The 26852-nt window shown below is 41.1% G+C and overlaps 1 protein-coding gene and 1 long non-coding RNA gene across 3 annotated transcripts in view; one reads left to right on the top strand and one right to left on the bottom strand.

Annotated features, from left to right (window-relative positions):
* Window positions 1-26852, top strand: part of MTHFD1L (methylenetetrahydrofolate dehydrogenase (NADP+ dependent) 1 like) — a 109140-nt gene that overhangs the window by 65481 nt on the left and 16807 nt on the right. Inside the window, exons 23-26 of the mRNA XM_082215222.1 lie at window positions 1243-1343; window positions 2224-2401; window positions 17071-17178; window positions 17579-17731. Coding sequence (XP_082071348.1) covers window positions 1243-1343; window positions 2224-2401; window positions 17071-17178; window positions 17579-17731 — 540 coding nt within the window. The remainder of the gene's footprint in view (window positions 1-1242; window positions 1344-2223; window positions 2402-17070; window positions 17179-17578; window positions 17732-26852) is intronic.
* Window positions 14504-26852, bottom strand: part of LOC309528119 — a 28109-nt gene continuing 15760 nt past the window's right edge. Inside the window, exons 3-6 of one of the 2 annotated variants that reach the window (XR_014217527.1) lie at window positions 22172-22352; window positions 17618-17802; window positions 16610-16670; window positions 14504-16160 (exon numbers count right to left, since the gene is read on the bottom strand). This is a non-coding gene — a long non-coding RNA (uncharacterized lncRNA). The remainder of the gene's footprint in view (window positions 16161-16609; window positions 16671-17617; window positions 17803-22171; window positions 22353-26852) is intronic. The other variant, XR_014217528.1, reaches the window with a different exon arrangement.

Raw genomic sequence — 26852 nt, 5'->3', positions numbered from 1 at the left:
GTTTCTCCCCCCAAAACACTTTTTAATTGCTTCATGGTTTTGATGGAAGTAGGCTTCTGGCCACAAAGCTCAAAGCTCATGCCACAAATATTCTGACCATAGGTTATGCATATAGTTTTACAGTGAGTGACTCTGTGACCAATTTGATAATCCCACACTAACAGCAGGATCTAAAATTCTGGTAGCCCCAAGAACCATCAGGGTTCCCTTAAACAGCAGCACTGGAAGGAGTGTCCCCTGCCTTTGCTGTCTCTCTTGCATATGCACTTCATAAAGTGTTAACGGTTTCCACATCCACATTTCAATATCCTCTTTGGCTTCCCTTTCTCAACACATCCTTAAAAAAAAATATCTCTTGGTAATCACCTAGTCTTTGTCCTGAAATCCTATGTGCATCTCAAGACTGGAGGGGATGTGTATGCAGAACCTTTTTTGAGGATTGCTTCCGGAAAAGTTAGAAGCAGCAAGAATCTCATTGTTCTGGTAACATCGTGCACCACCAACAGCCCCATGTGAACTGCAGATGTAGATTCACTCAGCAGCCATACCAGTTCTACAAGTAAAGATCTTGAGATCTATAGATTAGCAGTGTCCAAAATTAGTTTCGAATCTCAGACATAATAGGCTTGAAAGATTTTTCGGCAGACTGGATTTCATGATTCTGTCCAGATTTGAGCTTCCTTGAACTAGTCACATGTTGAACAGAGTTTTCTAGGCAGTATGGAATACAGTTAATAAGAACCACAATGCTATGTATTTCTGTTCAGAAGTAGGCTTACTGCATAGGATTGCAACCTTTGGGAGATAAGCAGAAATCTCTTCATTTAATCCTGCTTACCATATAAACCCTTTAGGTGGAGCTGTGGGTTAGAACTGGGGAAACTTGGCTGTGGCCTATACAACTTCCAGGAGCTTGTTTTTATTAATCCACAGACATAGTGCATGATAGGCATCATTTTCGTGGCTAGTAGGACTGAGTGTCTATTTTTTTGCCATGCTGCTGCCAATTCGTCTGAATGTAAGCTGTTTTAATTGATTTTAATACTGCATTCTTACATTGTTGCAACCCACCCTGGGGGCTTAGAATGAAGGACGGTTAAGAACTCTTAATATGATGATCTTGAGGAGAATTTCACTGTACCACCTGGCTTTAGTAAAAAAAAAAAAAAGCATTAAATGATAAGTGAAAAGTATTTTTATTGAAGTTAAATTTATATTGACTTTTTGTTCTCTGTCCACCAGAATCTCAAGCTGGTATCTGATGGCTGCAGCAACTTACGGAAACAAATTGAAATTGCCCAGCAGTTTGGTGTTCCAGTTGTAGTGGCTCTCAATGTTTTCAGGTAAGACTTGTTTTTTTAGAAATCCATGCTGGGTCTTATGGGTCTTTAGAAATCCATTACCTGGGTCTTCTTTCTTTACCCTTTTTAAAAATGGGGATAACATTTGCCCACCTCCAGACTGTAGGGACCTCACTTGTTCTCCAAGAATTCTCAAAGATTATAGACAGAGGTTCTAAAATTATATCCACAAGCTCCTTTAGTACCCTTGGGTGCAGCAAACCAGGCCCTGGATATTTGAATTCATTTTAAGTTAGCTAGGTGTTTCTATGTGTACCTTCCACAGCCACCTCAGTACTTTCTGAGGTCTGCAGCTATCCTTGCTCCTCTGACTCGTGAGCCCTTCCTCCAGAGAGTGGCTGCTGATTGCAACTAGAGACTAAAAAAGTAATAGAGGTAGCCAATCGGATATGTAGCAGCACACATGGAAGGAGGAGAAACCAGTTTTCTCATCTCTTCAGTAACCCAGTGCCAGTTACCACGTTCAATTTTGTAGGAGTCAGTGGTGAATGGACCTTGGACCTTGCACCCATGGTGTATAAAGCCATATTGTTTTTAGTCTTGCCTAAGTTAAAACTGTGAATAGTGCTAAGTTTGTATAGACATTTTGCTTAGATATTTTGTATAATTCTCTTACCCAGGCACAGGGGAACCTGTGGTCCTACGGTTATTGGTGTACTACAACTCCCATCATCCCTGACCATTGGCCATGCTGGCTGTGGCTGATGGGACTTGGAGTCTACCAAAAATATCTATAGGGCTACAGGCTCTCCATCCCAGCTCTTATCTAATGAACTGCTGTTCAGTACATTAGTATGGAGAGCCACTTAGCAAATTTGACTGATAAATAAAGTTGTAAATGAAATGATTGTTTTGTTGGCAGTACGGACTCTCCTGCTGAGATTGATTTAGTCTGTGAGATTGCCAAGCAGTCTGGAGCTTCTGATGCAGTGCCATGCAGTCACTGGTCATATGGGGGCAGAGGAGCTGTGGAATTGGCTCAGGCTGTAAGAAGAGCTGCCAATCAGCAGAATAGCTTCAGATATCTCTATGACCTGGAGGTAAGCAAAAGATCCAACCAATTTCTTTGTGGTATGTGCATTTATTTCCACATAGTGGAAGTTGTAGCTGTTCAGTCTGAATCTTTAGGTGTACACATTACTCCTGTTGGGATCGTAACTATGTTGGTGGTTTTTGTCAAAATTCTAATTCAAACATGTCCTGTTACAAGTGTTCTTACTCTGCACACTTTGAAAACTAGGTTCAAATATATATGATGGAATCTAAATTCTGTATGCATTGTTTTGAATTGTGCTCTGTTTTAACGTCTAACTCAGGATCTGGCACACATGCAACCCTTTTAATTCATAAGGTTAAAAGGTAAGGTAAAGGACCCCTGGACAGTTAAGTCCGGTCAAAGGCAACTCGCTTCAGGCTGAGGGAGCTGGCGTTTGTCCACAGACAGCTTTCTAGGTCATGTGACCAGCATAACTAAACCACTTCTGGTGCAACGGAACACCATGACAGAAGCCAGAGCACATGGAAACGCCATATACCTTCCTGCTACAGCGGTACCTACTTATCTACTTGCACTGATATGCTTTCGAACTGTCAGGTTGGCAGAAGCTGGAGCAGAGCAATGGGAGCTCACCCCATCATGCGGTTTTGAACTGCTGACCTTCTGATTGGCACACCCAAGAGGCTCAGTGGTTTTGACCACAGCGCCACCCACATCCCATTTTAATTCATCTGGCCCTGCCTAATAGGATATTCCTTAGCTCAAATCTTTAATCTGTCTGGGAGCATCTGATGTTGCAGTATTTGTGAAAGCAAGCTGTCGGGGGTGGGGGTGGAGAGAAGGAGAGCTGATGATTGCCTAGATAGGAGACTACTGGGAGCCAATCTTTGCTTTTTAAGGAGGAGTGGATATTTAAAATAATAATTAAGAAGTAAGTACATGTTGAACATTTGTTTATTGTTGGATTTCTCCAGATTATTGCCCTTTAAAACAGTCAGTCTTAAATTTAATTCCATTTTATGCAGTTGCTCTCTGTTTCTTCTTCTTCTAAATCCTACCATTTTATACTAGAAAGCATACAGCACTAGATTAACCAGTGCATTGTCAGCTGATGTAAGCAAGTTAATTAGCATCAAGATTAGTAATTAAATTTCTGGCATAGTTGGAATGTGGTGTGAAGAAACAACAGTGCCCTGATTTGAGAGCGGGAGTGAGATGTGAAAAGCCTTACATCGTTTGTCAAGGGGCTGAAATACTAAGAAATAAGGTGAAGCTAAAGATATCCAAATAAATTGTGGGATTGGGAATTACACAAGGGATTTTTGCAAAAATGCAGACAGGCGGCAAGCGGCTTTGAGAAGACCACAGAGAAGTTTGCAATATTCACAATGTTTGTCTTCACACAAGAACCCATCTAAATGGTTTGACTCTGTGTTGTTTATTATTTCTTTCCCATTGTTAAAGAGAATTGCCCACGAAAGCCATCTGAATTCTGTATGAAGCAATCTGTATTTCACAGGATTTGGGGTTGTTGTTTTTTAGTATCAGCTAGAATACAAATAGTGATCATCAACATATCAGTGCTCCCATCTAAGAAGACTACTTTTGCCCTTCCAGTGTTTCGAACAAGGCTTTAAGTTGAAGCAGAAAGCTATTACTCAGCATAAGTGCATTCATTAGCAGTAAGCCTAGATAATGAGGGTAGGGTGGATGTTGAATCCTATACATCCCTTTCCCAAACCTTCCAGGCTTCAGTAATTAAGTAATACAGGGGTGGGGAACTTAGGGGACTCAGGCGCCAAATGTGGCCCTCTAAGCCAAGCTTCCTCAACCTCGGCCCTCCAAATGTTTTGAGACTACAATTCCCATCATTCCTGACCACTGGTCCTGCTAGCTAGGGATCATGGGAGTTGTAGGCCAAAAACATCTGGAGGGCTGAGGTTGAGGAAGCCTGCTGTAAGCTCTGGCCCTTGGGTTTGTCTCCACACCACACTTTCTCCCCTCTGACACCCCTTCGTTGGTCCTTCTTGCCACCCTCCTTGAGTGTTGTTCTTGGCTGGAATGTGTCCTTGAACACTCCTCACTGGCCTTGCTTCACACCCTTCTAGAGTATTTTTGCTTAAATGCAAATGGGTCCTTGAACTCAAACAATGTCCCTTATTTGTCTGGATGGAGAAGGTGTGTGTAGCACCCAGTCAGCAGTAGAAAGGGGAAGTTTCCACTCCTTGTTCCACCTACTTTTGCCCATGGCCTTGCCCACTACCGCCATGTGGTCGCCCAGAAGGGAACGCTGAAAAAGTCCCCCTACCTTTGTGCTACAAGATTGTAGCGTAAGGTTCCTATTGCTCACAACTTGCGGCCAGCCGAAATCCCATTTGGCTCTCGGAGATTTCTGCTGACTGGAGATTTTTTGTCAGAACTACATATTTCTCCTCGTAAGAAATCAAAGTACAGAAAACATGACACAAGCCGTCTCTCACCACATCAACTTGGGTGAAGACAGACATAATTAAAAAGAGAGCCTGCAGCATGTCCCTCAGCAATGGAATGAGCCTAGCTTTTTTCTCGCTTCACAATTTGATTGACGGATACGCATACCAGTAAATCAAATGCTGGTTCCTCTGTGAGTCTTGCTCTGCCTTCACGCTTCAGGCAGGCACTTTGTTTTTTAAAGGCTGCATGTACATGTATATAGGAACATAGCTGCCTTATATGGAGTCAGACCATTGGTCTGTCTACCTCAGTATTGTCCTCATTGACAGGCTGTGGCTCTCCAAAATTTTAGACAGGGAGCCTTTCCCAGTCCTGTTTAAGGTGCCAGACATTGAGTCTGCATGCAAAGCAGATGCTCTACCATTGAGCTATGGCCCTTCCCCAAATGAGATAGCCTGTTTTTTGCTTTATTAATTTGATAGGAAAAAGTATAGAACTACTTGGACACCTGCCAATCAGAGTTGTGCAGAACCAAGTTCTACAAAGTTGCGTAATTTCTCCCCCCCCCCTTGAGAATGTTTATATTGAACACAGGGAGTCTGCTTCTAAACGTGGGTCTCTGCTTCAAAAATATTTCATCTGCTTTATTTATTTCTGTTGATTTAAATTTATATTATTTGAGTTGCTGGAACCTTCCCTAGGACTTTAGGATGAAAGGTGGACAAAAATAATAATACTGTAATACAGTCATACTGTGGTACCTCTGGTTACGTACTTAATTCGTTCCGGAGGTCTGTACTTAACCTGAAACTGTTCTTAACCTGAAGCACCACTTTAGCTAATGGGGCCTCCTGCTGCTGCCATGCCGCCAGAGCACGATTTCTGTTCTCATCCTGAAGCAAAGTTCTTAACCTGAAGCACTATTTCTGGGTTAGCGGAGTCTGTAACCTGAAGCGTATGTAACCTGAAGCATATGTAACCCGAGATACCACTATGCCTTGGATCTCAAATGCCTTGGATCCTGAACAAATTGGCTCCCGAACAATCGAAACCTGGAAGTGAGTGTTCCAGTTTTTGAACGATTTTCGGTAGCCAAACATCCGGCATGGCTTCCGCAGCCTCTGATTGGCTACAGGATGCGCCTGCAGCCAATCAGAAGCTGTGCCTTGGTTTTCGAACGGTTCCAGGAGTTGAACGGACTCCCAGAACACATTCTGTTCAAGAACCAAGGTACAACTCTAGTAATGACACTGAAGCAGTTTCAAATACGGTACAGATGCAGGGTTTGTAGATCAGGAGCCAAACCCTGATGGACATAAGGATTTCTGACAACCCTGAAATCACTGGGTTGAATGATTTAAACTGCTTTTAGAATGCTTTTTTAAATGTTTGTTATTATTATTCATGAGCCACTTTGCTAATGGAAATGATTCAAGCCGTTTTCCAGACACACTGGAAATACTAAAACCATTTAAATTAAGCACAATCAATAAAAAACAAAAAACACACCTCTATACAAATAAAAAAAGAGTGGTTTTGTAGATGCTGGCCCACTAAATGTGGCCACAAATACTTAAAACCCTTCAAACTGAGGGCCAAAAGCCTGTGGGAAACAGGAAAGTTTTTGCCTGGCCATATTAGTGATACGGGCTCATCCAAGAGAAAGGGTAAGATATAAATTTCATCAATAATCAATAATGGTGTTGTAGATTTGGGAGGAGGACCACCTTAAACCCTAGATTAATAAATGCTAGGATTTTGATCAGGTTTAAGGTGCTGGTTTTGACCTTTAAAGCCCTAAGCGGCCTAGGAGCCATGTACCTATAGGACTGCCTGTCTTGGTATGCCCCGCGGAGGACCTTAAGGTCCACAAATAACAACACTTTGGAGGTCCCGAGCCTCAAGGAGGTTAGATTGGTTTCAACTAGGGCCAGGGCCTTTTCAACACTGGCCCCGACGTGGTGGAACACTCTGTCACAAGAGACTAGGGCCCTGCGGGACTTGACATCTTTCCGCAGGGTCCGCAAGACAGAGCTGTTCCGACTAGCCTTTGGTTTGGACTCGTTCTGACCCTTATGTTTCCCTCCCCTTATGGTCTTGATTTATCGGCTACTTTAAAATGAGGCTGCATTTTAGATTGCATTTTAACCTGTATTTTAAATTGGATTTCCACCCCCCTCTTTCCCCCCTATTATGTTTTTACTGTGATTCTCCCCGGCTCTGGCTGGGGAGGGCGGGGTATTAATAATAATAATAATAATAATTTGGGATATGAAGGGAGAATACAAATTGCAGAGGAATTCCTGAGCTAGCCTATGCAAAACGAAGTGGCCAAGCTAGGGCCTTTATGAAACAACTATCTGTTTTATTTATTTATAGACATTTATAGCCCATCCTTCACCACGTGGTCCAAGGACTGAATTCTCTTTCCTCTTTGGCTTTGGTACTTGTATTAAGCCATAGTCCCCTGTGATATCCATACCAGGGAATTCTGGCTTGATCTCAGTTAACTAATCAGGATATTAAGTCAGCATCTGATGTTGCTGGAATTATAGATACGTGTTTGGCTGTGACCCAAGGATGTTATTTTATGCTTGTGCACTGAGGTTTTGGTCCTTATAGAGCAGGGATAGCCAGCATGGTGCTTCCAAATGTTATTGGACTACAACACCTATCACTCCTTGCCATTGGTCATGCTGGTGGAGGCTGATGGGAGTTGTAATCCAACATCTGGAGGGCACAACATTGGCTACCCCTGTTACAGATGTTGCTCATGGATAGTCACAGTGGGGAGACAAATAAAGCTTCTTTGCTCCTCTTTGCTCCTTCAAATCATATTAATCTGAAGTGTAGGCCACCCTGCTTCTTTCCCCACCCCCTCCAAGGAATCACATCTGTCAGCATGGCACTTGAAAGCATTCATAAATACAGTGAAGTGTACAATACCCCCTAATGTGCGTTTCTTTCAAACAAAATCTGGATGTGCTTTTTGCCTGATCTTTTTTTTTTTAAAGTGATGAGTTTGAAAGCTAGCTTTGTCCCTTTCTTATTCGCACACTCCGCCCATCCCACGTGACAGCATGGCACTTTTAATATTTGTTTTTATTAAATATTTTCCCTTCCTTTCATGTTCTCAAACACGGGGTGGGAAGTGGCTCCATGTTGGGAAGATGAAACAAATCTCGTATGGCCACAGATGGAGGTGTAGATTCGCATAACAGTTTAAACTTTTAAGTGAACATTTTCTTCCATACATTAGGCCGCCCATTCTGTCCTACAGCAATCTAGCTAAGGAGGGTGCTTTGAGTTTAGGAATTGCCCTCTGTCATCCACTGAACTTGTGGAATCAAAAGAGAAGGCTGAAATTACAAACAGATTTAGGAAAGGGTAATGGGAACGGAACAAGAAAAAGTAATGAAAGATGAAATGTGCAGAGTCAGCTGCTATTTTAGCACCAAGCCATATTAATCCAAAGCACCTTGAACTATGCATTTTGTCTTGGCTGTGTTCCTCACAATAGATTTGAGGAAGATATAGATGGCTTCATTTAGCTGGGGCTTGGTTATTTATTATTTCTCCCAGTCTGTATAGAAATGAAGAAGTACTGATCCCTAAGCTCAAGGCTATTATATATACTGAATATGAAAATATTACTAATAACAAATCCAAAGATTTGTTCTCATGATGTTAAAAGATTAAAAACAAAACAGAAGGCTTATTTTAAATCTTTTTAATCACATGACAATGAACACAGGTTGCATTATGAGGTTATTCAGACATTGCTCCCCACACATGCTTCTGCCCATGGTTCCTTGTTTCTGTCTTGCTCCATGGTGTATAAAAGCTGAGACAGAAGATATTTCAGTAGCTGAAAACAATGTCTATTCACTTTGTACACATGGGATGGTATTCAGTTAGGTACTTAGGGTAGTCCCACTAATATTAATGGACCTAACTTAGTCATCAATTTCAGAGGGTCTACTCTGAGTAAAAATCTGAGTAAAAATCGAACACCACCTGTGAGAAGAGTGGGAAAACATGAGTATGTAAAGGAATGTATGGGGGGGGGGGACATTCAAGCAGCCACTCTGGGTTAACATCTGACAGAGTCTTGTAACATTTGAAATTGCAAGGTTTCTCTTTCGTACATATTGGGAATAAAAAATCTTTCCTCCCTCTTTTTGTGAGTGAAACTGTGAGCCACACTTTAACTTTAGCTTTGGTACGGCTGAATGTGAGACTGGATAAAATTGCCCCATAGCCCAGGATGAGCTGATTGCCAACTTTCCCTGGTTTTTAGCTAAAGGTGAATTATTAAGGATAAACGTGTCTTCATAGGCACCTCTCCCAGAGTGAATTTTCCCCAAAATAACAAAATTGCAGCTGATATTTTTCAACACGATTTTCATTGTTACTTCACTGATGAAAGTGATTTACTGTCACTTTTTGAATCCTAAGTTGTTGCTTAGGATGTAATCAAGGGGTAAATTCTGTATATTGATCCAACAGCTGGCAGTTTTGAATGAGCATATTTCAACACTCTGCATACACATGGGAAGAAACACATGAGTTATACTGTTCTTAAAGTATTAGTCTCAGTCAGGCTACGTGCTTCATAGCAAAACTGGAAGGGATCTGTTGTTCCTCAAAGCAGCACCAGAGCTACTGAGGCATAGGCAAATATGCTTGTAATTTGACCCTCATGGTACCTTGTGTCATGTTCAATATAAGCTTACATTGACAGTTTCGTAGTATAGATTTCACAAAACACTTCCACTGGAAGAAAGGCCCTGGTATTTTGCTACAAATAAATTTATACAACACTTAAAAACCACAGCACAGTTTCCGAAATTAAGGAATTAATAATGAAAAAGTCTGTTATTCTTCTGTCATGTTTCCAACAATACAAAACTTGCATCAAACCACATTGAGATATACTTTTCCAGGACTCTTTAGGCAGCCCTATTGTATTAAAATATATTCTGGCAGTTTAATTTGTCCAGCTCCTTTGAATGGATACATAGCACTCCTCACATCCTGGACATATACTGGCAACTTTACTTTGTCCAATGTAGGGATGAACAGTATAAGTAGTAGTCATTGTGTTACACAGCAAATTCTTATGTAAGCAGCTCTTTGAAACAAGATAAGAATGCATTCTACATGGGGAGAATACTATACCTGCGTCCTTTGAGGTGTACAGCTGTTACCTATCACCATAGTAAATTCTGTATTGCATGTAGATAGCATATTTGTTCTGGGCTTCCAGTCTGATAGTATCACATAATCTGGACCTCACAAAATGTCCCAGGCAGGGCAGGTACTTTTCTTTTTAAGATACCCATCCACTCACATAGGATATAAACATCCTGGACTGCAAAGCTTTCATTAATTTCATTCACAACACCATCACCTGTGTAAAGACTCTGAGAGAGGGAGAACAGGGCACGGCTGGCTGAATTGCTTTCCACCTCTGGGCTGAAGCACACCTGATCCCGATGGTCAGGATGCAAGTGTTCCATTTCCACCATGAATCTGAAGGGAGCTGTGCCATGTGGTCAATGTCAGATTTAAGCACCACTATACCCAGGTTCAAATTAGGTCCAACTGAACTGAATGCTGCAGGATCTTTCAAGAAGTGTCATGTGAAAGACTGACAGTTTTGCATAACATTTTTTGGTGTGGTTTTTTTTTAGTTACCCCAATTGATTTCAGGATACAAAGTACTGAATCATAATAAATGTTTGGTTTTAAAACACACATTAACTATAGCAAAGTAGACAGTGGATTTGTATAGTCATGGAAGTGACTTGGACCAGGTCCACCCAACATGAAGTCAATGCTTATTCCAGTTATGAAATATGGCTGCTATATCTTTGTGTTCATCTCTGTGGCTGTTGTGGGCTTGAAAGCTCACAGGGTGATAAAAGGGGGAGCCAAAAAGCAAGGTGGGTGCGGACCACCCCGGGTGTCATCCTGAGGGGGGTGACATTGCCACCGCCCCGGGACGCTCACCGTGGGCAGCGCACACACACACACCCCGGATGCGCATCCCCGGCGCCGCTCGCCGCTCCAGGTGCCGGAGCAGTTAGCTCTGCCACTGCTGAAAAGCACTCTTGCCAGCCTGGTTCTGTTTCACTAAAACACTCCTTTTACGCTTGCAGAAGAGTCTAAAGCCTTAATCCAGAATTTATAAACTGTTGTAGCTGTACAGCGTCTCACAGTTTTCAGTCACTGGGTACATTCACACATGCTGCTGCTGCCTTTGGGTCAGCTTTGTACAGAAAATGCCTTTTTCTGGTCCACAGCTGCGGTGGGCTTTTGAGGGAAGGCTGAGTATAAAACATTGTAACATGAGTAAATACTGTAAAGGTTCATATTCACAATGGACAGAGAATTCTGTTTGTAATAGAAAGGGTAAGTTTTGTTTTACATTTTTTAGTTGTAAATTGTGCCCAACTGGTTACGTTTGCTGAAGGTACACATCATAACCTCACTTCCAAATTCTTTGGCTTGAGGCCAAATGAAGAACAGTTTTGTAGCATGTTTCTCTTCAACCAGACCTTTGGTTGATTAATATTCTATGTCGTTTAAAATGTGTTTGTGTAAGTGTGTGGGGGGTTATTGGTTTGTTTTGTTCTTGATCTTGTTCTTAAAAAATGTAGTTTGTGTTTTTATTTTTGTATTTTTATGTTGTGAGCTGCCTGAGATTTTTGAATGAAGGGCAGTATACAAATTTAATAAAATAATAATAAATAACAATAACGATTCCATGCAGAAATGTCCTGCAGGCCTAATTGAAAGAAACAAGATGTTTGGATGCTTAAATATTTGAATTTAACTCAAAGAGCATGTAAACTTTTTCTTATAGGCAAAGATTGTAAAATATCATAGTCTCCAAGCAGCATAGAGGTAGGGGGCATTATGAAAAGTTTTTGTTGTGTTGGGACATGATAATTTATAGTTTTGTTTTAAAACTGGTGGTGCTCACCATCTCTTTAAAAACAAACTGCAAAATGTATTTATGTGGACATTAAATATAAGGCCAATTTTTATCAGCACAGTCTGACTCCAATTACTAGGTCATATGTTCAGTAACATTTTGTTTTGTTTTAAATGAATTGGTCTTGAGTGATGCTAGCAATTTGTACTGATCTGACTGCCTGTTCTGTTCACGTTATTTAATTTGTCGCTCATGCTGTTTACACTCAGTAGCTGGTGCCACAGAGCTGACTTTTAAGAGTCAGTTCTTTAACTAATCCTTGTTGGACAGGCACTTGTTTAGCTGAGGCTTATAACCTTTCACTGTTTATAAGCTTGGCAAACGTGGCGTAATTTGGCCCATTTTTCAGTACAGTGGTACCTCGGGTTGAGAACTTAATTCGTTCTGGAGGTCCGTTCTTAACCTGAAACTGTTCTTAGCCTGAAGCACCACTTTAGCTAATGGGGCCTGCTGCTGCCGCCGTGCTGCCAGAGGACGATTTCTGTTCTCATCCTGAAGCAAACTTGAGGTACTATTTCTGGGTTAGCGGAGTCTGTAACCTGAAGCGTATGTAACCTGAAGCGTCTGTAACCCGAGGTACCACTGTAGTGCATACCTGAAGCATGCTAGCATCAGCGACTTGAGCTTTAAGATGTTTTGCACTTCTTCAGTCCTATCTGATTCAGATTTTGCAAGATCTTCTCTCAAAGTGGCATTTGTTTGAAACCACATAGCTGCAGTCATCCATGCAACTACAACTGCAGCAGAGGGTTGTTTGCCTTTCTGTGATTTATATTCCTTACAGAGGTTTAGCAAGCCCTGTCATTTGAACTTGACCGTAATGTTGTCACTGATCACCATGGGTTTGGACCTAATGTTTTTCTAATTTAGATGTATCTTCATTGATACCCAACAGAAGGGACCGGAGTTCCCGGCTTCATCCACAGTGTATATAAGCTTGCTTAAGTTCAGTTCCTCCTATTTCTGACAGTTCCAGTTGTGAATCTGGCACCATGAGTCCCTGGGGTTTAAGGTCATATTCTGTACTGCCTGTGGCTAGTGATCCCTTGACCCAAATGCCTTCTATATTTGTGGGTGGAGATCCTTCAGTCCTACTGCCATTTCTACCAGCTGGCAGCCCCTAGGCTTTATTTGCAGGAGAAGCAGTAGTATTCCTTAATCCTTTATAGATTTGTTTTCTGCATTGACATGTATTTTAGTATCCTAAAGTTGATTAAAGTTATTACCAAAGATGGTTTAAAAATTGGTAGGGCTATTAGGGCTATATAATGTGATTTTGGACCTGTATCTCACCTGTAGCTGCGTTGAGTTGTCCATCGCCCATTCAGATTTTTTTTTATTTGTTAACTTTCTCTGCTCTAAATATGTTATCGTAGAGATTGGAATCAAATATAATTTAAGCCTCATCACCCTTATGTGACTACTTTTATCAGGAAGATTTCAGCAAATTTCTCATATATATATTTTTTTTAAAGTTTTGCAAAGTAGACAGTAGAGCAGCACGGAACTCTGAACTACAAGTAGGAGCTTTCTGAGAAAAGACAGTGGAATGTTTTCTTTCCTTACAACTTTTCGTTCTTGGCTGTATCCAGAGTGCAATCAAAAGTTACATTAATGAGGATGTTTTGCATTTCTTCCCCTTCATTCGCAATGACAGCTGACATGGAGGTATTGTAACAAGAGTCACAATTTTATGATGGCAAACTCTGCCAGCTGGAATACTCTCCTTGGGTCCAGGTTGCCAGGATTTATATCCAAGCTATTCATGAGGTATTATCTCAGACATTCATTATATTGTACTGTACTTGATGGCATCCATGAAAACGCCTGAAATCCAGCATGTGACACCAGCCTATCCAGTTTAACCACAATAAGCACGTAACTTGTGATTCAAAAAATGTCTTGAGGCATGGATTTCATTAAGCACATTTCCTATAGTTACCATGTAAAGAACAAAGCTTACAAATGCCAGTTCTAGTTTATTCCCTGAGCTGGTTTTATTTGTGCTACTCATGGCTTGTTGTAGTCTCCACTGAGACATTTTATATTTACAAGTTAGATTTGTAAGGGCAGTCCAGGACCTCCAAACACACTGCCCAGGCGTGGGCACTTTGGTGCTGCTCATGCAGCAAAAAACAACATGGGAGGCAGCAGTTACGAGTGACTGGTCTCTGCAGCCACAACAGGCGCTGTGATTCTCCAGTGGCTTAACTTCATATATATCACCACTGTCTGTAGGCTTTTATATGGGGATGCTAGTAAGATCTTTATTGGTAACTCATGAACTAGAAGGCTGATCGCCATAAAGAAGGCTGATCGCCGAAGAATTGATGCTTTTGAATTATGGTGCTGGAGGAGACTCTTGAGAGTCCCATGGACTGCAAGAAGACCAAACGCATCCATTCTTCAGGAAATCAGCCCTGAGTGCTCACTGGAAGGACAGATCGTGAAGCTGAGGCTCCAATACTTTGGCCACCTCATGAGAAGAGAAGACTCCCTGGAAAAGACCCTGATGTTAGGAAAGATGGAGGGCACAAGGAGAAGGGGACAACAGAGGATGAGATGGTTGGATGGTGTTCTTGAAGCTTCCAGCATGTGTGATCAAACTGTGGGAGGCAGTGGAGGACAGAAGTGCCTGGCGTGCTCTGGTCCATGGGGTCACGAAGAGTCGGACACGACTAAATGACTAAACAACAACAACAACATGAACTAGATTTTGTTGAGCCATATTTGTATCTGGCTATTTAGAAATGCAGGTGATAGTACTTAAAATGACATCAACTGCTTATTTTCAACACAAAAGCAGTGAAATAAGATTATTATCAATAAAATAGCTTAAGATCTTCAAGCAGACATAGGGTTAAGTATTAGGAGCAGTTTCTTAAAAGATATGGATTACAGAGGCTGAGATGAAATAGGGGACACATTTTACAAATATTTTTGTTCAGTAAAATAAGCCTTTTCACTTTTGGTTCCTTCTTGAACCCAATTACTTGCTGCTTCAGCATGATTTTGTTTGTTTAAAAAATTGCCCATTACAATGTTGTCATTTGACGTGTTAGATTTGACTACAAGACAACCTCATAATTTCTAGGGAAACTGATTTTTAACTCCTTCACCCCCAAAGAAACAAACAAAAGTGCTAAAGTGAGAGCTACCCACAATTAGGGTAGTTAAGCCAGTGTGCAAAAGGTCTATTTCTGTGAAACATTTTGGGCTCCCCAAAGGTCCCTCTTAGAGCCCAAAGTGTTTACTTCCAAACATTTGCTCAGCCCCCCCAAAAAATAGATGAAGTTATTGGATTTAAAAGGATCAATTTAAATAATATTATCAAACCTTGCATCTTTCAGCATACTTGAAAGTGACAAATCTTCCAAGGGACACAATTTCAAGTTCACAAAAGAAAAGAAAAATATTTCTGAGTGAGTTTAATTATCCTCCTCCTCTTAGGACCAAAAAACATAAAAAGTTACCGTAAATGAATCTTTGCTTCAGAGCAAATTGCATCTGCTAGACTTGTGTGTTCCCTAATGGTATCAGAGCAGGAGTAGGGGAAGAATTTAACCCTTTCCCTGCTCTTCTCCTGAGAAAATTCCTCTTCTGAAGCTGGCATTTGGTTGGGGGAAATTCCTCATTGGCAGCAATGCTGACAATGGTCAATCCATTACCCTCGTCATCCAATCCATACCCTGTCACTATGCTGACAGGCCTTGCCAGCATAGTGACACACAGCAGGTAAAGATAAACGGAGAGGATAGGACGTGAATGAAAAATGAACGCAAAGAGGGGGAAATTATCTGATGCCTCCACGGGTATTTCTTTAAGCAATTTTGTGGTTTTTATTTGAATGCATGTTTGAGGAGGGAATGGGAATTTCTCTGTTTGTTGAAAAGCAATGTGATAATGAGGTTTCTTCTCAAATTGGATAATGATCAGGTTAAGCCCTGTCATTTTACAGGAAAGCAATGAAGCATTATGTTTCTTTGGTACTTTTAATCGAAGGGATCCTGTAAGTGCTTTACAGGCATAAGTGCAGCAATCAAAGCTTGTGCAGCATGAGCTGGTCACAGTTTGATCAATGCACTATTGATTTCAAAGGCATCCTGCTGTAAAATCCCCTCTGCTATGAGGATCAGGCTTTCACTATAGTGTCTCCTTAATCACGAAATGAAATGTAGCTGAGGTAACTGCTGTTACGTGGCCAGGGGGCGGGGAAAGAGGAGCCTTGCTTGTGTTAACTCGTACCTGTGTTCCGATTTTTCATTCATCCTTCTATCCTCTTTTCCTCTGGGGGTGGGCATTTATTCTCATTTCTATCCCAGTTCATTTCAAAGTGGTTGACAAACTTGCAATAAAAAGGAAGTACCTATATAATAAAATACTATATATAGTTAAATATATATGAGTTAATATTACCTTACACTTGCTTAAGCACAGCTGTTGTAAGCCAGTCTAGCTAAGAAGGCCTTACAGGCAACATTATAAGCAGAGAACAGTCCTCTCTTTAGAGGGCTGTCCTGTCCCAAGTCCATTTTAAAAATGAACCATAAGAAGAAAGAGCAGAGGTGAAGTTTTTCACTTGTTCATAAACAATCTAGAGTTAGGGGTGAGTGAGGTGACCAAGTTTGTTGATGGTCCTACATTGTTCAGGGTCATTAAAACAACAAGAGACTGTGAAGAGTTCTAGAAGAACCTCTCCAAACCCAATGAATTGGTGGAAAAAATGGCAAATGCAATTCAGTGTAAAGTTATGCACGCCAGGGCAACAAGACTTAAATTCACATATATTCTTAAGGGGTTTGAACTGGTGGAGACTGACCCGGGATGAGACCTTGGGATTGTAGTTTGATGAAGATGTCACCCCAGTGTGCAGCAGCTGTGGGGAAAAAGGCAAATTCAGTGCTAGGAATCAGTAGAAAACGATTTTATGGAGTACAGTGGTAACTCTGGTTACGAACTTAATTCATTCCGGAGGTCCATTTTTAACCTGAAACGGTTCTTAACCTGAGGTACCACTTTAGCTAATGGGGCCTCCCACTACCGCCGCGCCACAATTTCTGTTCTCATCCTGAGGTAGAGTTCTTAACCCGAGGTACTACTTCCAGGTTAGTGGGGTCTGTAACCCGAAGTGTTTGTAACCTAAGGTATCACTGTATTAGCATTGAATTATACACATTTTCTTGGGCAATATAAAATGTTGAAATAATTATCAGGAGAGTGTCTTAAGACTCTTGGCAATGTGCGTTAACATTCTGTCATCTTCTTTGTTTCCACAGCTTCCCATTGTTGAAAAAATAAGAATGATAGCACAGAAAATCTATGGAGCAGAGGATATAGAGCTGTCTCCTACAGCACAATCTCAGATAAATTGTTACACTCAGCAGGTAAAAACAATAAAGGTGTATGCTGTGGGATATATTGTAGGCGTCACTCCTCACTGTTTTATAAATTGCGTATATATTTTTGAATGATGAATGAGAACTATCCAGTTTGTAGTGAGGGCTTCTAATGTTATGGGTACAAGAGGTCCAGTTCATACAGTTCACTAGCATGAAAAGCATGTGTGATGCAGCATGTGCATACACATTCATTGGGCCACAAAAAAGTATGCATGGGCCCAAGTTCTTTTTGTACACTCCATTAATTTTTACTAGTCATAGAATTTAGCTATATTCATTGAAGAATGTTATTTTGGCACAGGATCTTGGAAGGAGTGTTGTTCCTTTATTACAGCATATATACAAACTTGACAGTAATCTGTCCTTTCCATTTGTCATTTGTCAGGGATTTGGAAATCTCCCAATTTGTATGGCAAAAACTCACCTGTCCCTCTCTCACATGCCTGAGAAGAAAGGTGTCCCCACTGGCTTCATCCTGCCTATTAGTGATGTGAGAGCCAGTATTGGAGCTGGTTTCATTTATCCACTGGTGGGAACGGTGAGTAGGGTCCACTTCATTCTCAGTCTGTGCCTTAGCTGTTATGTGCTTTGAAGATCTTCCTGGGAGCTCTTGATATAAAGGAGTATAGAAATTCATAAAATATAAATAGCAATACGACACCACCTATCAGAAAGTGCCTTAGCCTGCAAGTTACACCAGTACATTGTAATCTCAACGTATATGGACTAGGATCTAAAGAAGTGTAAAATTTGTTTCACAAACCCAAATGGGCTTTTCGACTTCAAATAGCAGTTACCGGATGCTGCTTTTGAAACTGCGGGGAGAGCAATTTCTGATGATGATGATGATGATAATTTATACCCGACCCATCTGGCTGGATTTCCCCAGCCATTCTGGGTGGCTTCCAGCAAAATATTAAAATACAATAATTCATCAAAGCGTCCCTAAACAGGGCTGCCTTCAGATGTCTTCTAAAAGTCAGATAGTTGTTTATTTCTTTGTCATCTGATGGGAGGACATTCCACAGGGCGTATAATAATAATTTATTTCCCGCGGATCAGTTGTAAAGGAAAGAATTCAGCTGGGCCAGCTCACAAGGCTTCCTTGTGGGATCCTGCCCATGTCTTTTAGCTTGAGAAAACTGCTCATGTAAGCTTTTCATTGTTTACAAAACATTTAGCATATATGTTCCCCTTTTTAAGTTTCAGACTGATCTTGTTGCTCTCATCGATTGATTGATTTTTTATACATTTTAATGATACTGTTCCTTGGCACTGGTTATTTCTAATTGGAAGTCCTCTTATGTAGCTGTGCTAGAAATGGAACCCAGGCACCAAGCAAAAACGTAAAAAGAGAGTGCTCTGGCGGTGTTATCTCATTATCCCAGAGTACAAGCCGGCTTCCTCACATTAGCAACACATTGGGGAGCGACTGAGAGTATCTGACTTATTGTTTTGCATTACCAGTGAAAGGGAGCAAGGAAGGAAGTGATTCCTGACTAGATGTGTTTTTGGAGTTCAGGAAATTCTGTCATGAGGACTCTCTGGCCTTGGGGGTGTGCTTTCGATGTACACGATCAGGAAACATTCCTTTCACCACAAGCACAGTAAATTGTTAACATTTCCGCAGAGGGAGGTAATCCATAATGTGACTTCAGCCCTTTTGTGCACTCCTGGGAAATGTGTTCATGTTTCGTGGAATGTTATGAGCAAGTTGAAATGCTGAATTACTACTAAGCCTCACAGAAGTCACAGGGATATGAGTTGGCCAAGTCTAGCCCCTTCCATGCCCACACAATGCACTTTTGGCTGTCAGACCTGCTTTTATAAGCTAGATGTGAGGAGGAATTAATGATATTCTGGCATATTCCTGTAATGCATACATTTAAAGCAACCTATAATCTTGGAACTTCCTTTATAATAAACAGTACTTGCTTTACTTCTTCCTGCAGTGGGAATTCCGTGTGCAATGGGGAAGTCTTTTTATGAAAAAAATGTACCAGGCTTTATCAGAGGAAGTAGGCAGTAAAACCGGGGGGGGGGGGGTTAATTAACACTGGCATGACTTTTATCTCTTCTCCCTTTGACCCTGATCATGGCACTACCATATACTCGCAGGTGGACTGTTGAGATCATGGCTTGGCTATAGAGAGAACAGGCAGGAAGCCTTGTTGAGTGTGTTTAGGAAACTGGTGAGGTCATTGGTGAGTTATGTTTGGGTGGAGAATCACTGGATTCTCTAGTGCATGCAAACAGAGTCATCTCCGCCCAAAAGTTATTGCAGCTTTGTATTTTCCCACATTTTCTGTTAATCTGCTTTTGTGATGGTGGTGTATTCCATACAGTACTTAAGTATGCAACTTTGGCTTACTCTTGTGACAACACTCATTAAAGACAATGCAGGGCTGTATTCTGTATAAGGGCAAGATAAACATTTCACTGTACCAGCTTTTGAAGTCACTCTTATCAAGCCAATTTTACATCTCTAGTTGGGAGAAACCCCAGAACAGATTTTGGGTGTGGAGAGGGAGGGGAAAAGTTCCATTGTGCAAGCCAGAGTGTTTGTGCTAACAGGACAGCTTTGTTGCGTACAACCCAAATATTTTATCAATAGGGAACCAATAAAATGCATTGCATTAAATCCTTAGTGCAATGAAATGTAGCTGCTTAAACTGTACACTGATGTTCCAGCACTTTAATGCTATTCTGGTTTTATAGTGAAGGTACACAAGGCCATAAACTGTGGGAGCTAAGTAAGTCTGGTCAATGCTTGGATATCTGCCTTTGGTTACCTAATGGAAGAAAGGCAAACTATCAATGTAATTAAAATTTTAGAAATAACTAAATATTAGGAGACTGTTCATTGTACCCTACTTAGTCATGTTTTACTGACACAAAAGGGTAAGGAATGGTTTTTTTTAAAAAAAAAAAGTATTTCAGCTATCTATTTTCTGTTCAAATGTTATCTATTAATGTTTACTGGTACATCAGTTTAGAATAGATTGTTTATTAGCCAAAGTATTAACTATATTTGTTAAAACAGGAGAGCAAAAATGAGCATCTGCTGGTTAAAACGTTTCCTTGTAATAATCTAAGGAGTGGAAAAGATTGCCCCTTTTTGTTGCAAGTATACTTCAGCGTTTCTCTGTAAAAGATCTTTCTTTTCAAAGCATGCCACCAAACATCTATATAGTGCAGAATACCAGGAGGGCCCAGAGGTGACAAAGTCCCTTGCTTACCAGCCATGCAGTTTAAGTGCACGCTCCACTGCCTACACTTTAATGCAAAAGACTGGCTTGGTAGCACACTGTGGATTGAATTCAACATAGCGCTAAGGTGATTGTTCAGTCGGGCAAGCATAACCCAACTGTTCTTGGGGTTCTCCTGACCCTCCACAGCAGATTTGGGAAGTGGGGGAGGGAGGGGGGCAAGTCCTGCTGTGCTAGGGGGGACTGTTGCGCTGGCTTCTACTAGTGCAATGATTTAGTTGAATATAGCCCTATGTTTTCACTATCGCTTTCTCAGTGTGCAATCTGATCAGATATCTCAACTTGCTTCCATGCTGCTTGCCCCAAAGTTGGTAACTGAGAACACATTGCTATAATGCGTGTATGTGTCATTATTTCCCTCTTGAAAACTTGTCAGCTGAAAAACGTGCTCTGAATGACAAGATGTTCATTTGTGCACTTCAGAGAATTGTAAAAATTGAGGGGGAATTCTATAATTGGAGAAGTTGTATAGTTAGTTGTGTTTGGATGTGTGAAAACTTTCTCATAATAACCTTAAGCACAATGGTAAAGTAGGCTTTATTTCAGTATAATTGCATTATAAAGGTCATTTGCACTGAGTCCAATAGGAAAACAGTATTCTCATTTCCTGCTTTACATTCCAGACTACTTTCAGTTGATTCTGACAATTGGTTCTAATTATATAATGTGTTAGGGTAGCATACATGTTTATTATTTAATCGCCATGTGTACTGTACTATTCAGTGCAATATTTTTGCATATGCTGGGCTTTATTATACTGTATTGTTGTAGTAGATGGGAAAAAGTCCCACAGCTAGCTAGCAGCACTTTATAATATAATAACAATGCTTCCCACCCCCCACCCCGTAGCTGTTTTGGCAGCTGGTGGTAGTTTAATTTTGATAAGTTTGACATAAAGAATGGAATGTGTTCATTTTTGGAGGCCAGAAATATCAGAGGGAAAGTTTAAGGGGAAATGAGACAATGACACACTCCGACTTTGGGCACTGAAGTTTTGTTCATTCTCTCCTCCAGAACATTTTAAAATGCTTATTTACTGATATGCAATGTACAATGTCTGTGGCAGCATGGGCTGCTCTGTTACTTGCAGTGCAAATTGCAGTGGAATTCGTTGACTATCCACAAGAATATGTCTAAATTAGAATGGGAGGAATCCCATCATGAGGAAATAACAATATAGGCGGGGGAAGCATACTTTTAGCATACTTGCCCTTTTAGAAAACCTGGCACCTTCATTATATACCTTTAGGCACTGGGCAAACCTTTTCCTTTATAACCAGGCCTTTGGCCTTGAACTATCTGTGGCCTTTTAGAAGTGGGTGAGATGATGCTTTTAATGTACCTTTCTTGGTTTTCATGTATCTATGTGGAATTGGGGGGGGGGGTTGTTTGCTTGTAAGTTGCTTTGGGTTGCCTTGAGCAAGAAAAAATGACTAACAAATGTGGTAGTAATAATAATAATAATAATAATAATAATAATAATAATAATAATAATAATCCATCCTAATAGTCCAGCCTCCACTGGTGTATATACTATTTTGCTATATACTATTTTGCCAGTTACCAATCCAGAGCTTCTCATACCCATGAGGTCTGGCTGCTTTATTCTACTGGTCATATCTTATTACTTGTTCTCCATTCTCTTACAGTCAGGAAAACTGTCAGCTCACATTCCTTATCTAATCCATTGCTAGAAAGTTTTGGCATGCCTTTGTACTGATGTGAAGGCTTTCCTTTCCTCAGGAGAGTCCCCCTTCTTGCTTTTTTCATTGCTAGCCAGCCATCTTTGCTCTTATCCAGATCATTCAGAAAGGAATGCAAGGAGGGAGTATTACAAAGTGGAAAGGGGCTATTTTCAGAGTTTCATGGAACTATCTGAAAAATAAATGCCTGTAGGAAGAAAAGAAAATGTTAATCCAAAAATGAAGGGGAAATCTGGGTGCGTCCTATGGGGCGAATGCAGGCTTCAGGAAGCTATCCGCAAGCCGTGGGAGCCCGCGGGAGTTCCTCCCAGGCTCCCACCCTTGCGCAGCACTGCCTGCACCCTGAAGCCCCGGTGCGCTGAGCAGTCGCGCCGGGGCTTCGGGTAGCTCTGTGCAAGCCGCGGGAGGGCTCCCCCGGCTTGCGCAGTGCTGCCTCTTATCCCGAAGCCCTGGCGCGCTCAGCAGTCACGCCGGGGCTTCGGGTAGCTGTGTGCAAGCCGCGGGAGGGCTCCCACGGCTTGCGGAGAGCAGCCTGTTCTAGGGGCTGGGGTCGGGGGAAGCTCGGGCTTCCCCTGCCCCAGCCTAGCACCTTGGGGGGGGGAATGAAATTTTTTTTCTTTATTTCCCCCCCCAAAAAAACTAGGTGTGTCTTATGGGCCGGTGCGCCCTATGGGGCGAAAAATACGGTAATTCTGTTGTGCGGTAAGGTACTAGAACTTGTAGACTGTGGAGCTCCTGCTTCCATGTGGAGGTGCTGTCTGCTTGCAGGCCACTGTGCTAGTTGTCTGTCACTATGACTGGACCAGGGCACAAATATTTTGCATATACTTGCTTAATTGTTGAACACTTTTCTGTCTTAAGTACCCTAAGCACAACTGCTTTCAGTAGATTAGGGCTTCATCTTTTAGTTTTTTGACTGCTTCTTAAAGAGTGTCAGCAGTTGGGAGAAGTAACCCAGCAGAATGAAGGAAAAACTATTCTGCTGCGCCTCAAATTTTTTATGAATTCCAGATAAGTTTGCAATCATTATGAGATCTCTTCACTTTGTCAGAGTTCACTGATCATCTGGAAACTCTGCTTTCTTACAGTTTGAAGGCAGCTTTTTAGAGGGAAGAAACTGATGACAGAAATAATGCAATACATAATCTGATATATTTTCAAAGATGTTGAGGTGATCTCAGCACACATCTTGGGTAGCTGTTTGAATGAGAATTGGGAAGATCATTTGGTGGCTTTGAAAATCTGATTGAACTAATGCCATCTTTTGGCTCTGAAACTTGTCCTATTCATCATTTGAACACAAGCGTGATCAAAGCAAAAAGCTCTACTTCAAAACATTTTATATGTAACCATGATCTTCACTTTCATCACAACCAAACCAATTTAGTTCAGTAGCAGTTCTTTTGGGGGGAAGTGGAGGGACCCATCTGTTTTAAATATTGATAACTAGATCAGGCATTGAGGGTCAGCATAGTCTATCATCTGCTTACTCCCATAGCTTGGCTCACCAAGTTTAATCTTATGACCATGTTGTGAGATGCACAGATTACACAACCTCAAAACAACGGGGAGTTTCAGTTTGGTGAAAGGGTGAAACCATATGTTGGAAGTTGTCAGCACCACTAAGCTTACTCCTTTCCTTTGGATTCCAGACAGGGCATGGAAAGAAGGGATTTAAAGGACAGCAACTTCCTACATTTACCAAACCTACTGTTCACTATTGTTTATCCTGTTAGGCGCTCCAAGTCTACCCATGGCAACAACACTGGTGGCAAATTTGCCACAAGGATAGTGACACGTCTAGATAGGCAGGTTTGAAGTCACTGCTGCTGTTGATCACTGATCAATCTGTTGTCTTGTGCATTCAGTCTCAACTCATCTCCAGCTGCTGCCTGACAGGTCAGGCTCTGCTTCATGTGCAGCGAACGTGTATTTTTGCCAGCTTGCTGCTGTTTCTACTCACTGCCACAATCCTTTTCTCCTTGCTGCAGCCAGACTTACATTTGACCATCCAGCAATGGTTTTTGTAAGACTTTTCACTTGTTACCCAGAGGGAAAGCGTGAGCAAACAATACACCAAGGAGCAGCCACAGAAGGCTGGCAAAAATCCCTGCTGGGTGGTTGAATGACAAGTCAATTGAGTCTGTTTGAAGGAAGGAGACTGGGGTAGTGGCAGCTGTTAATACTCTGCTTTGACTAGTCCACCCTCCCCCTCTAGGCAGTGAGAGGGGACAGGGGTGTCACATTTTAAGGTTCGCAGAGTGTGTCTTGCTTGACTGCCCTAGCTTTTCAGGGTTAATTATGAGAGTGTACTTGTTGTTTGTCATTTTCCATTGTAATCCCTTAATCTCCAACAAATGACCTCTCTCTCTCTCTCTCTATATATATATATATATATGTCAGAATGAAAGTTCCAAAGGCTGACACAATCCAGATGACATCCCAAGATGGGGTCCATAAGAATTGTAATGAAGCTGTAGCTGTACTTTACAGTTCTTTCAATGGTGTTTTTTAAAACAAAAAAACCCCGCTTACAGTGATCTTGGGGGGAGTCTGAAGAGAAGATATATTTTCAAATGTACTAGAAATGAGGGAGAATGAGTGAGTTGTGCTTATCTTTGCACTGGACATAGGAAGATGGGCTTCCAGGAGACTCACACTAAAGTACCAGTCATTGCATGCCATTAAATTCGGTGAGTTTCCGTTATTAATACCAATCTCTTATTCAGCTGATCACATTATTACAGGTATCTGACATAGTTTGTAAAATGTTTTGGGTATCAATCATTAAATCAGATCATTTTATCTATGCCGTGCCTACAGATGTTGGCGTAGAGGCAAACCAGATCACGTTTCCTTCCTTTTTTGAGAGCATGAAGCCAAGAAGGAAGGGAGAGTCTCTCTAAACACTGATGTGGGTGAGAGGTGATCAACTGAAAGGCTGGCTCTGACCTCAGAAGCAATTTCACCTGGCCCTTTATGATGCTAACATTTTAATTAATCAGTGCTTGTACAGAAAAGGGAAAGAGCTTTAAGTTGGTGGTAGACCGCCTGCTTTGCACACAGGTGCCAGGGTCAGTCCACAGCATCTCCAGGTCAGGCAGGGAATATCCCGTCTGAAACCCTGAAGAGCTGCTGCCATCAGGGTAGACAATACTGAGTTGGATGGATCCGTGGTTGGACTCCGTATAAGACAGCTTCCTTATATTTCAGTCATACTTTCTTTCCCTACCCTTCAGGGCCTATGCATCTAACCAAATGTTCCTCCACTGCCCACTTTGCAATCACCATGTGCCTGGGATCCATAAAGAATGTTTTCTGTTGAAGCATACATTAAACACCCACACAGCTTCCTCACCTTACTGAACAGTAAGTTGGAAACTTAGGTGGCAGGCTAACAGATCCAGGGTGAGAGACTGGGAGAAGAAGTAGGTCCCCAGCTGGGAGATGGGAGGGTCTAACTCTCTGCATGCAGATAAATATGCTATAAATATGGTATATGCCTTATACATATTCCCTCCCCCCTTCTCTCCTTTCTGTTTTCTCATTTTTTATCTTTTGGCTTTTTAATATTCTTGATCTGTAAACTAGTTTGTTTCTTACTTATTTTATGTCGAAAAATTTCAATAAAAATATTCATAAAAAAAAGAAACTTAATGGTGGGGCCATTGGAATTTGGAAGCATTTGCTTATCAGGAATATCTCCTTAGAGAAACGAAAGCAAGGAGCTGTGAGTGCATTAGAAATATTTTTTAAAACCCATGCTCTAAAGTTATCCAGAATGCAGGAATGCACCTCCTGAAAAGCAAAACAAAGCACAACAGATCAAAGGTGAATTTTAGTTGTGAAAGACTTGAGTCATGGGATACTTGAAGGAGATATAATTGAATGTTTATAACATTTATGTACTAGATCACATTCAGATTTGTCAGTTGATTTTCATTTCCGTGAAATGTCAGATGGTGTTTTTGTGCTCAGTTCTGGTCATGACACTTAAAAAAAAAAAAAAAGACTAAAGTGGCTTTGGAAGAGAGCAAGGAAAAGGAGGAGGCAATTGGAATGCAAGGCATGCATGAAGATTATGACAACAGGTATGTTTAGGCTAGAACGTTAAAAGTGAACAACAACCAGAAAACCTAAAATTCCGTATTAGAAGTACCTAAAGTATTGGAAGTACCTAAAGTTCCTTGGTTTGCTCTAAAACCTCTTAATGATGCATTTGTTTGTGTTTGGCCTTTGCAAGATGACTGTTGCAGAATGTTAATTCTCTGCCGTAATATCATTTTCCTGGCTTGGTAGCCAAATGACCTCCTAACATATTTTAGACTTCCTGCTTTAGCTGTAATTCAGTTTATTTCTCTATCTTTAGCGAGTTACTCCTCATGATTTGCTCTTCCGTTTTTTACTGTAGTTAGCAAAGAAAAACAATCAATGTCTTGCATGGCTAGTAAGTAGCTAGCTTATGTTATGCACTGTATAAAATTGATGCCACTACTGCTACTACTACTAATGATGATGATAATAAATAGGAGAACAAACAACACATAATTAGAAAGGACATGTGTGTGTTTCTTTTTAAAAGTTCAATATATTATTAAATACAGTGTTATTAAAGGAGAAAGAAATGGACAGCTGTACAAATAACTTACATTTTACTAGTCGGCCATTTTAGTCCCTAAATGTTGAT

This window comes from Podarcis vaucheri (assembly GCF_965113315.1).
Source record: "Podarcis vaucheri genome assembly, chromosome: 3".
Classification (NCBI taxonomy): domain Eukaryota; kingdom Metazoa; phylum Chordata; class Lepidosauria; order Squamata; family Lacertidae; genus Podarcis; species Podarcis vaucheri.
This window is presented reverse-complemented; position numbering and strand designations above follow the sequence as displayed.